The 13,356-nt window shown below is 39.2% G+C and overlaps 1 protein-coding gene across 1 annotated transcript in view; it reads left to right on the top strand.

The window, feature by feature from the left end:
* LOC139385642 (calsyntenin-2-like) overlaps nt 1-13,356 on the top strand; it is a 483,955-nt gene that overhangs the window by 298,596 nt on the left and 172,003 nt on the right. The window contains exon 6 of the mRNA XM_071130874.1: nt 3,693-3,878. Coding sequence (XP_070986975.1) covers nt 3,693-3,878 — 186 coding nt within the window. The remainder of the gene's footprint in view (nt 1-3,692; nt 3,879-13,356) is intronic.

The raw sequence follows: 13,356 nt of genomic DNA, 5'->3' as shown, positions 1-13,356 counted from the left end.
AGTGTTTTGAGGGCTAAAACATTGTCTCTATTTACTTCTGTATTTTACTTGGTTTGGATTCCAGGGCCCAACTCTCCTGTAGCAACACGTTACCCATTGACAGCTTTTTGTCATGCAGCCAATTCTAAGAGCAATTCCTCCACTAAAGAACAAAAAGAGGACACTTTTTAAAAGAACATCACCAGTGACAGGAAAGCTTCGACATGGATGCTTAAAGGGAGAGAGAGAGCAAGGGAGGCAGAGAGGTATGAGATGGAGAGAGAGAAAGCAAGGGAGGCAGAGAGGTATGAAGTATGAGATGGAGAGAAGGAAAGTGTTATCTAAAATAGAAATATGGATGGGAGCTGAGTGGTGAAGGTAGAGGGGTAAAAAGGAACGGATAAGAGAGGAGAGAAAAGAGATACAATGTAACACATATGAGAGGCAGTGTATTACAGTGTAACATCTATGAGAGAGAGTGTATTACAGTGTAACATCTATGAGAGGCAGTGTATTACAGTGTAACATCTATGAGAGGCAGTGTATTACAGTGTAACATCTATGAGAAGCAGTGTATTACAGTGTAACATCTATGAGAGGCAGTGTATTACAGTGTAACATCTATGAGAGGCAGTGTATTACAGTGTAACATCTATGAGAAGCAGTGTATTACAGTGTAACATCTATGAGAGGCAGTGTATTACAGTGTAACATCTATGAGAGGCAGTGTATTACAGTGTAACATCTATGAGAGGCAGTGTATTACAGTGTAACATCTATGAGAGGCAGTGTATTACAGTGTAATATCTATGCGAGGCAGTGCATTACAGTGTAACATCTATGAGAGGCAGTGTATTACAGTGTAACATCTATGAGAGGCAGTGTATTACAGTGTAACATCTATGAGAGGCAGTGTATTACAGTGTAAAATCTATGAGAAGCAGTGTATTACAGTGTAACATCTATGAGAAGCAGTGTATTACAGTGTAACATCTATGAGAGGCAGTGTATTACAGTGTAAAATCTATGAGAGGCAGTGTATTACAGTGTAACATCTATGAGAGGCAGTGTATTACAGTGTAACATCTATGAGAGGCAGTGTATTACAGTGTAACATCTATGAGAAGCAGTGTATTACAGTGTAACATCTATGAGAAGCAGTGTATTACAGTGTAACATCTATGAGAAGCAGTGTATTACAGTGTAACATCTATGCCTTGCTGTGGATGCTTCTGCTACTGCAGCATGACAGGACTGGAGTAACGTGTTGTTCAGGGTTATGGAACACACACACATGTGCATGCATGCTCACGAACACACACACCCACAGACAAGCGTAAGGTTCTCTCTCTCTCATAGCATTACATATCACTACATCATGTTCCATTGGTTTTTTTTTGTGTTGGAATAAAACATCACACAGTATTCCAAATCAAATCAAGTTGTATTTGTGACATGCACGGAATACAACAGGTATAGACTTCACAGTGAAATGCTTACTTACGAGCCCTTTCCCAACAATGCCGAGTTGAAAGTAAGAAAATAAGGTAATAAAAATAGAAAATAGCTGCAGTGTATGTGGAGTGTTGTGTGTGTGTTGTCAATATGCATGTGTGTGGCCTCCCGAGTGGCGCGGGGGTCTAAGGCACTGAGTGCCACAGTGCTAGCTGTGCCACTAGAGATTCTGGGTTCAAGTCCAGGCTCTGTCGCATCCGGCTGCAACAGGGAGACCCATGGGGTGGCGCACAATTGGCCCAGCGTCGTCCTGGTTAGGGGAGGGTTTGGCTGGCAGGGATGTCCTTGTCCCATCACGCACTAGTGACTCCTGTGGCGGGCCAGGCGCAGTGCACGGTCGCCAGGTGTACGGAGTTTCCCCTGAAGCATTGGTCCTGCTGGCTTCCGGGTTAAGAGGGCATTGTGTCATGAAGCTGTGCGGCTTGGTTGGGTTGTGTTTCGGAGGACACACGCCTCTCCCCAGTCCATACAGAAGTTGCAGAAGTTAACACAAGTCTGTAACTACCAATTGGATATCACCAAAGTGGGGAGAAAAGGGGTAAAAAAATAAAATATGCGGCTGTGTTTGTGTCTGTTCCTGTGTGAAAGTGTTTGTAGCAGGGCCTGGGGTGAGCTGCGGTGCCGTGCCTCATGAATAGGAGTAAATGATTTAGCAGGGACACAAATGGAACAGCTCAGTCACACAGAGTCACCCCCCCCCCCCCCCCCCACATTCACCGCCTTGCCATCACTGACCTCAATCATCCTCTATATGAGTATGGTAATGAGTCTGTATATGAACTTACATGATAGGGTTGAGTGAATCACCAAAATGAACTGAGGTACAGTATCTCTACCTGAAAATACATCATCTAAGTGACTGATAGCTGGTATTCAGCAGTCATAAAAGTATTCCTTATTAACCTTGAAGACAGCATAGGCAGCAGCTCTATAGAGATGAGATGATGACTTGGAATGAAATAATAAAGTCATCAAATAATGTTTTCATCAAATAAAACATTAAACACAACTGAAATACAACTGAAATATTTTTTCTGAATCGAACTGAATCGAACTGAAACCGAACCTACCTCAAATACCACTAATCGCTCAGCACTACTATGTGAGCGGGAATATGAACTCTGATGAGCCAAGTCACTTTCTGGACTGATCAAACATGGAGAGAAAAAAAACAAGGAATCCAGAAGAAACTTAATTTCCCAGAGAGAAGGAAATAGAAACAACTGGTTGTGTTGCAGTGCAGACAGCAGGTAGACAACAACCACACAGCTTCTGCCAGCAGCCAATCACTGTTGTGGGGGTGTTAGTCTGTCTGTCTGCCTGTCTGTTTGTGTTTGGGCTGGAGAGAGTCGTTTTCTTGCATCGAACCAAACCACTACAAAACCAGTGTAGCCCACAGCCCTGCAGGCTGAAGTAAAACAACAACAAACAGCTGCTGGTGGTGTGTGTGTGTGTGTGTGTGTGTGTGTGTGTGTGTGTGTGTGTGTGTGTGTGTGTGTGTGTGTGTGTGTGTGTGTGTGTGTGTGTGTGTGTGTGTGTGTGTGTGTGTGTGTGGAAGTGAACGTGACAGATTTAACAGTCCACAGGGCAGCGACAGGCTGTTTCCCTTCTTATCCAGTCAGTGTTTCTGTTCAGCTCTGCCTGCATGGTTCTTTCAGCCTGCCTCTCTCTGGCTGCCTGTTTTTCTTAGTTAAGCACACTGCAGAATAGACACTACAAATGCACACAGCCCACCATGCGCACTGTGAGCGAGCAGGTCTGGCTGAACACTCTACATTTTATTAATGTCACAGTGATTTAGTGAGCACAATACTGTACAGTGGATAGCGCCAGTGATTCACATTATTAGACATTTTATTGACTGCATAAAACTCTGAAATGGGCTGTCGCCTTTTTATTGGGGACCTACAAGGCAGGAATGGACACAAAACCATACATTGTGAAAATCTTCAGACAATGCAATTTTCGGTTCTCCAGTTCGAAGGACCGTATATTCACATCCAAGATCACACTGACACTAGTTCTCTTCCTGGTTCCACCTCTCTTATTCTCCACCACTGTTATTCTCTCTTATCTCTTTCTCTTACTCTCTTTCTCTCTCTTTATTTCTCTCTCTCATTCTCTCTCTTACACACGCACACACACACACACACACACACTCCCCCACCCCTAACCATTGTGTCTTCTGACTTTCCTAGGCTGGAACAAAAGAGTGGACTATGAGCCAGGCACAGGCAGCAAGCAGTTGTTTCCCAAGATGCATCTGGAGACGTGTGGAGGGCCTCTCTCCTCAGTGAGGACCATGGTGGAGCTACAGACCAGCCATATTGGGAAGGGCTGCGACCGGGAGACCTACTCTGAGAAGTCTCTGCAGAAACTCTGTGGTACGTACCTCATGGGATACATATTGTTGTTATAGGTAAGTCAATGTATTTCACTTGATTTACAATTAGAGATTCGTTGCATAACAGAACAGAGCCACTCCAGAAATCATCAGACTGAAGCCCCCTAAATGCCTAGTCCAATGTCAGTCAATAGCCTACAACACTCTTAATAAGAACACCAGTTAAACTCCCTAGACCCTTATCTGAATGCATAACTCCCTCTCTCCCTCCCCCTCTCCCACCCAGTTCCCTCTATATGCATGGTTCACCGCTAAAGAGCCTTTTCAAAGCCTCCCATAGTCATTAACTGATACCAAATAGAATACATTGTAATTGCTTTTTTAAAGCACAATCAATTTGAGATAATGTACAAAGACATCTGCAAACAGAATGTTGGGCTGTGCGTGGCGGCGGTGGCAGGGCTGCGGAGAGGGAGAACTGAGGGAGGAAAGCGTCCACGCATCTATTTACTCCGAGAATCTAATCACTGCAAGTCAGAACCTCTACAAAGCCATGAATAGCAGGCGGGGAGAAACAGGACATTACAGACAGGCAGGAAAAAAACATTCATTAATGCGCTGATGTCCTGTTATTAGTGGAAAACTAACAGATGCATGTTTCAATTGTCTATCTGGATGAACAGATATACCAGAGCGATGGGTCATATTGTATCATGTGGTTTATTTGGAGCGTTGCTGGGTTTTGGAGGTACTACTGTCACCATGTAATAGCTGTGTTATAAACATGTATAATAAGGCTTTACTTAGGCCCTACACTGTTACAGTGGGAGTGAGGGCACACAAGTCAATTGCGCTGTATGTTAGTCGGGGTATGTTAGCGTTGCAGAGGAGCACTGTGACCAGGCCAGAGTTATGTTTTTCAAGAAGATATGGAGTGGGCGTTGAAAACACAGACAGCGAGAGAGAGAGAGAAAGTGAGAGAGAGGATTCATTGATTTAATGTTCTGGCGGATCGGTTTGTTTTCCTGTGAAAGGATCACATAACAACAGTCTCTTCTCCGCTGTAACAGCCTGTCTGATTGGCTGTGTGGGGAATTATCACTCGTTATTAACACTGAAAACAACATGAATTCCAGCCATACCTTCTTTCTTTTCCATTACCATGGTGTTCTGTTTGTATCTTAGTGTCCATGGAGGTAGATTAAGCAGTATGTAATCTATGCATGGAGGTAGATAAATAAAGCAGTATGTAATCTATGCATAGAGATAGATAAAGCAGTTTGTACTCTATTCATGGAGGTAGATAAAACAGTATGTACTCTATGCATGGAGGTAGATTAAGCAGTATGTACTCTATTCATGGAGGTAGATATATAAAGCATTATGTACTCTATTCATGGCGGTAGATTAAGCAGTATGTACTCTATCGATGGAGGTAGATAAAGAAAGCAGTATGTACTCTATCCATGGAGGTAGATAAAACAGTATGTACTCTATCCATGGAGGTAGATGAAGAAAGCAGTATGTACTCTATCCATGGAGGTAGATAAATAAAGCAGTATGTACTCTATGCATGGAGATAGATAAATAAAGCAGTTTGTACTCTATGCATGGAGGTAGATAAATTAAGCAGTATGTACTCTATGCATGGAGGTAGATAAATAAAGCAGTATGTACTCTATGCATAGAGGTAGATAAATAAAGCAGCATGTACTCTATGCATGGAGGTAGATTAAGTAGTATGAACTCTATGCATAGAGGTAGATTAAGCAGTATGTACACTATGAATAGAGGTAGACTAAGCAGTATGTACTCTATGCATGGAGGTAGATTAAGCAGTATGTACTCTATCCATGGAGGTAGATAAAACGGTATGTACTCTATCCATGAAGGTAGATAAAGAAAGCAGTATGTACTCTACCCATGGAGTTAGATAAATAAAGCAGTATGTACTCTATGCATGGATGTAGATCAAGCAGTATGTACTCTATCCATGGAGGTAGATAAATAAAGCAGTATGTACTCTATGCATGGAGGTAGATAAATAAAGCAGCATGTACTCTATTCATGGAGGTAGATTAAGCAGTATGAACTCTATGCATAGAGGTAGATTAAGCAGTATGTACTCTATGCATAGAGGTAGACTAAGCAGTATGTACTCTATCCATGGAGGTAGATAAAGAAAGCAGTATGTACTCTATCCATGGAGGTAGATAAAGAAAGCAGTATGTACTCTATCCATGGAGGCAGATAAATAAAGCAGTATGTCCTCTATCCATGGAGGTAGATAAATAAAGCAGTATGTACTCTATCCATGGAGTTAGATAAATAAAGCAGTATGTACTCTATGCATGGATGTAGATCAAGCAGTATGTACTCTATCCATGGAGGTAGATACATAAAGCAGTATGTACTCTATGCATGGAGGTAGATAAATAAAGCAGTAAGTACTCTATGCATTGAGGTAGATTAAGCAGTATGTACTCTATGCATGGAGGTAGATTAAGCAGTATGTACTCTATGCATGGAGGTAGATTAAGCAGTATGTACTCTATTCATGGAGGTAGATAAAACAGTATGTACTCTATTCATGGAGGTAGATAAATAAAGCAGTATGTACTCTATTCATGGAGGTAGATAAATTAGTATGTACTCTATCCATGGAGGTATATAAAACAGTATGTACTCTATGCATGAAGGTAGATAAAACAGTATGTACTCTATTTATGGAGGTAGATAAAACAGTATGTACTCTATTCATGGAGGTAGATAAAACAGTATGTACACTATTCATGGAGGTTTGATAAAACAGTATGTACTCTATTCATGGAGGTAGATAAAACAGTATGTACTCTGTCCATGGAGGTAGATAAATAAAGCAGTTTGTACTCTATCCATGGAGGTTGATAAATAAAGCATTATGTACTCTATGCATGGAGGTAGATTAAGCCGTATGTACTCTATGCATGGAGGTAGGTTAAGCAGTATGTACTCAATGCATGGAGGTAGATAAATAAAGCAGTATGTACTCTATGCATGGAGGTAGATCAAGCAGTATGTACTCTATTCATGGAGGTAGATAAATAAAGCAGTATGTACTCTATTCATGGAGGTAGATAAATAAAGCCGTATGTACTCTATCCATGGAGGTAGATAAAACAGTATGTACTCTATGCATGGACGTAGATAAAACAGTATGTACTCTACTCATGGAGGTAGATAAAGCAGTATGTACTCTATGCATGGAGTTAGATTAAGCAGTAGGTACTCTATGCATGGAGGTAGATAAAGCAGTATGTACTCTATGCATGGAGGTAGATTAAGCAGTATGTACTCTATGCATGGAGGTAAATTAAGCAGTATGTACTCTATGCATGGAGGTAGATTAAGCAGTATGTACTCTATCCATGGAGGTAGATAAAACAGTATGTACTCTATCCATGAAGGTAGATAAAGAAAGCAGTATGTACTCTACCCATGGAGTTAGATAAATAAAGCAGTATGTACTCTATGCATGGATGTAGATCAAGCAGTATGTACTCTATCCATGGAGGTAGATAAATAAAGCAGTATGTACTCTATGCATGGAGGTAGATAAATAAAGCAGCATGTACTCTATTCATGGAGGTAGATTAAGCAGTATGAACTCTATGCATAGAGGTAGATTAAGCAGTATGTACTCTATGCATAGAGGTAGACTAAGCAGTATGTACTCTATCCATGGAGGTAGATAAAGAAAGCAGTATGTACTCTATCCATGGAGGTAGATAAAGAAAGCAGTATGTACTCTATCCATGGAGGCAGATAAATAAAGCAGTATGTACTCTATCCATGGAGGTAGATAAATAAAGCAGTATGTACTCTATCCATGGAGTTAGATAAATAAAGCAGTATGTACTCTATGCATGGATGTAGATCAAGCAGTATGTACTCTATCCATGGAGGTAGATACATAAAGCAGTATGTACTCTATGCATGGAGGTAGATAAATAAAGCAGTAAGTACTCTATGCATTGAGGTAGATTAAGCAGTATGTACTCTATGCATGGAGGTAGATTAAGCAGTATGTACTCTATGCATGGAGGTAGATTAAGCAGTATGTACTCTATTCATGGAGGTAGATAAAACAGTATGTACTCTATTCATGGAGGTAGATAAATAAAGCAGTATGTACTCTATTCATGGAGGTAGATAAAACAGTATGTACTCTATCCATGGAGGTATATAAAACAGTATGTACTCTATGCATGAAGGTAGATAAAACAGTATGTACTCTATTTATGGAGGTAGATAAAACAGTATGTACTCTATTCATGGAGGTAGATAAAACAGTATGTACACTATTCATGGAGGTTTGATAAAACAGTATGTACTCTATTCATGGAGGTAGATAAAACAGTATGTACTCTGTCCATGGAGGTAGATAAATAAAGCAGTTTGTACTCTATCCATGGAGGTTGATAAATAAAGCATTATGTACTCTATGCATGGAGGTAGATTAAGCCGTATGTACTCTATGCATGGAGGTAGGTTAAGCAGTATGTACTCAATGCATGGAGGTAGATAAATAAAGCAGTATGTACTCTATGCATGGAGGTAGATCAAGCAGTATGTACTCTATTCATGGAGGTAGATAAATAAAGCAGTATGTACTCTATCCATGGAGGTTGATAAATAAAGCATTATGTACTCTATGCATGGAGGTAGATTAAGCCGTATGTACTCTATGCATGGAGGTAGGTTAAGCAGTATGTACTCAATGCATGGAGGTAGATAAATAAAGCAGTATGTACTCTATGCATGGAGGTAGATCAAGCAGTATGTACTCTATTCATGGAGGTAGATAAATAAAGCAGTATGTACTCTATTCATGGAGGTAGATAAATAAAGCCGTATGTACTCTATCCATGGAGGTAGATAAAACAGTATGTACTCTATGCATGGACGTAGATAAAACAGTATGTACTCTACTCATGGAGGTAGATAAAGCAGTATGTACTCTATGCATGGAGGTAGATAAAACAGTATGTACTCTGTCCATGGAGGTAGATAAATAAAGCAGTTTGTACTCTATCCATGGAGGTTGATAAATAAAGCATTATGTACTCTATGCATGGAGGTAGATTAAGCCGTATGTACTCTATGCATGGAGGTAGGTTAAGCAGTATGTACTCAATGCATGGAGGTAGATAAATAAAGCAGTATGTACTCTATGCATGGAGGTAGATCAAGCAGTATGTACTCTATTCATGGAGGTAGATAAATAAAGCAGTATGTACTCTATTCATGGAGGTAGATAAATAAAGCCGTATGTACTCTATCCATGGAGGTAGATAAAACAGTATGTACTCTATGCATGGACGTAGATAAAACAGTATGTACTCTACTCATGGAGGTAGATAAAGCAGTATGTACTCTATGCATGGAGTTAGATTAAGCAGTAGGTACTCTATGCATGGAGGTAGATAAAGCAGTATGTACTCTATGCATGGAGGTAGATTAAGCAGTATGTACTCTATGCATGGAGGTAAATTAAGCAGTATGTACTCTATGCATGGAGGTAGATTAAGCAGTATGTACTCTATCCATGGAGGTAGATAAAACAGTATGTACTCTATCCATGAAGGTAGATAAAGAAAGCAGTATGTACTCTACCCATGGAGTTAGATAAATAAAGCAGTATGTACTCTATGCATGGATGTAGATCAAGCAGTATGTACTCTATCCATGGAGGTAGATAAATAAAGCAGTATGTACTCTATGCATGGAGGTAGATAAATAAAGCAGCATGTACTCTATTCATGGAGGTAGATTAAGCAGTATGAACTCTATGCATAGAGGTAGATTAAGCAGTATGTACTCTATGCATAGAGGTAGACTAAGCAGTATGTACTCTATCCATGGAGGTAGATAAAGAAAGCAGTATGTACTCTATCCATGGAGGTAGATAAAGAAAGCAGTATGTACTCTATCCATGGAGGCAGATAAATAAAGCAGTATGTACTCTATCCATGGAGGTAGATAAATAAAGCAGTATGTACTCTATCCATGGAGTTAGATAAATAAAGCAGTATGTACTCTATGCATGGATGTAGATCAAGCAGTATGTACTCTATCCATGGAGGTAGATACATAAAGCAGTATGTACTCTATGCATGGAGGTAGATAAATAAAGCAGTAAGTACTCTATGCATTGAGGTAGATTAAGCAGTATGTACTCTATGCATGGAGGTAGATTAAGCAGTATGTACTCTATGCATGGAGGTAGATTAAGCAGTATGTACTCTATTCATGGAGGTAGATAAAACAGTATGTACTCTATTCATGGAGGTAGATAAATAAAGCAGTATGTACTCTATTCATGGAGGTAGATAAAACAGTATGTACTCTATCCATGGAGGTATATAAAACAGTATGTACTCTATGCATGAAGGTAGATAAAACAGTATGTACTCTATTTATGGAGGTAGATAAAACAGTATGTACTCTATTCATGGAGGTAGATAAAACAGTATGTACACTATTCATGGAGGTTTGATAAAACAGTATGTACTCTATTCATGGAGGTAGATAAAACAGTATGTACTCTGTCCATGGAGGTAGATAAATAAAGCAGTTTGTACTCTATCCATGGAGGTTGATAAATAAAGCATTATGTACTCTATGCATGGAGGTAGATTAAGCCGTATGTACTCTATGCATGGAGGTAGGTTAAGCAGTATGTACTCAATGCATGGAGGTAGATAAATAAAGCAGTATGTACTCTATGCATGGAGGTAGATCAAGCAGTATGTACTCTATTCATGGAGGTAGATAAATAAAGCAGTATGTACTCTATTCATGGAGGTAGATAAATAAAGCCGTATGTACTCTATCCATGGAGGTAGATAAAACAGTATGTACTCTATGCATGGACGTAGATAAAACAGTATGTACTCTACTCATGGAGGTAGATAAAGCAGTATGTACTCTATGCATGGAGTTAGATTAAGCAGTAGGTACTCTATGCATGGAGGTAGATAAAGCAGTATGTACTCTATGCATGGAGGTAGATTAAGCAGTATGTACTCTATGCATGGAGGTAAATTAAGCAGTATGTACTCTATGCATGGAGGTAGATTAAGCAGTATGTACTCTATCCATGGAGGTAGATAAATAAAGCATTATGTACTCTATGCATGGAGGTAGATTAAGCAGTATGTACTCTTTCCATGGAGGTAGATAAATAAAGTAGCATGTACTCTATCCATGGAGGTAGATAAAACAGTATGTACTCTATCCATGGAGGTAGATAACGAAAGCAGTATGTACTCTATCCATGGAGGTAGATAAATAAAGCAGTATGTACTCTATGCATGGAGGTAGATAAATAAAGCAGTATGTACTCTATGCATGGAGGTAGATCAAGCAGTATGTACTCTATTCATGGAGGTAGATAAAACAGTATTGACTCTATAAATGGAGGTAGATAAAACAGTATGTACTCTATTCATGGAGGTAGATAAAACAGTATGTACTCTACTCATGGAGGTAGATAAAGCAGTATGTACTCTATCCATGGAGGTAGATTAAGCAGTATGTACTCTATGCATTGAGGTAGATAAAGCAGTATGTACTCTATTCATGGAGGTAGATAAATAAAGCAGTATGTACTCTATTCATGGAGGTAGATAAAACAGTATGTACTCTATCCATGGAGGTAGATAAAACAGTATGTACTCTATGCATGAAGGTAGATAAAACAGTATGTACTCTATTTATGGAGGTAGATAAAACAGTATGTACTCTATTCATGGAGGTAAATAAAACAGTATGTACACTATTCATGGAGGTTTGATAAAACAGTATGTACTCTATTCATGGAGGTAGATAAAACAGTATGTACTCTGTCCATGGAGGTAGATAAATAAAGCAGTTTGTACTCTATCCATGGAGGTTGATAAATAAAGCATTATGTACTCTATGCATGGAGGTAGGTTAAGCAGTATGTACTCAATGCATGGAGGTAGATAAATAAAGCAGTATGTACTCTATGCATGGAGGTAGATCAAGCAGTATGTACTCTATTCATGGAGGTAGATAAATAAAGCAGTATGTACTCTATTCATGGAGGTAGATAAATAAAGCAGTATGTACTCTATCCATGGAGGTAGATAAAGCAGTATGTACTCTATGCATGGAGTTAGATTAAGCAGTAGGTACTCTATGCATGGAGGTAGATAAAGCAGTATGTACTCTATGCATGGAGGTAGATTAAGCAGTATGTACTCTATGCATGGAGGTAAATTAAGCAGTATGTACTCTATGCATGGAGGTAGATTAAGCAGTATGTACTCTATCCATGGAGGTAGATAAATAAAGCATTATGTACTCTATGCATGGAGGTAGATTAAGCAGTATGTACTCTTTCCATGGAGGTAGATAAATAAAGTAGCATGTACTCTATCCATGGAGGTAGATAAAACAGTATGTACTCTATCCATGGAGGTAGATAACGAAAGCAGTATGTACTCTATCCATGGAGGTAGATAAATAAAGCAGTATGTACTCTATCCATGGAGTTAGATAAATAAAGCAGTATTTACTCTATGCATGGAGGTAGATAAATAAAGCAGTAAGTACTCTATGCATTGAGGTAGATTAAGCAGTATGTACTCTATGCATGGAGGTAGATTAAGCAGTATGTACTCTATGCATGGAGGTAGATTAAGCAGTATGTACTCTATTCATGGAGGTAGATAAAACAGTATGTACTCTATTCATGGAGGTAGATAAATAAAGCAGTATGTACTCTATTCATGGAGGTAGATAAAACAGTATGTACTCTATCCATGGAGGTATATAAAACAGTATGTACTCTATGCATGAAGGTAGATAAAACAGTATGTACTCTATTTATGGAGGTAGATAAAACAGTATGTACTCTATTCATGGAGGTAGATAAAACAGTATGTACACTATTCATGGAGGTTTGATAAAACAGTATGTACTCTATTCATGGAGGTAGATAAAACAGTATGTACTCTGTCCATGGAGGTAGATAAATAAAGCAGTTTGTACTCTATCCATGGAGGTTGATAAATAAAGCATTATGTACTCTATGCATGGAGGTAGATTAAGCCGTATGTACTCTATGCATGGAGGTAGGTTAAGCAGTATGTACTCAATGCATGGAGGTAGATAAATAAAGCAGTATGTACTCTATGCATGGAGGTAGATCAAGCAGTATGTACTCTATTCATGGAGGTAGATAAATAAAGCAGTATGTACTCTATCCATGGAGGTTGATAAATAAAGCATTATGTACTCTATGCATGGAGGTAGATTAAGCCGTATGTACTCTATGCATGGAGGTAGGTTAAGCAGTATGTACTCAATGCATGGAGGTAGATAAATAAAGCAGTATGTACTCTATGCATGGAGGTAGATCAAGCAGTATGTACTCTATTCATGGAGGTAGATAAATAAAGCAGTATGTACTCTATTCATGGAGGTAGATAAATAAAGCCGTATGTACT

The sequence above is a fragment of the Oncorhynchus clarkii genome, chromosome 27 (genome assembly GCF_045791955.1).
Source record: "Oncorhynchus clarkii lewisi isolate Uvic-CL-2024 chromosome 27, UVic_Ocla_1.0, whole genome shotgun sequence".
NCBI classification, from domain to species: Eukaryota; Metazoa; Chordata; class Actinopteri; order Salmoniformes; family Salmonidae; genus Oncorhynchus; species Oncorhynchus clarkii.
The sequence above is the reverse complement of the archived record's forward strand: the minus strand, read 5'-3'. Positions and strand labels throughout refer to the sequence as shown.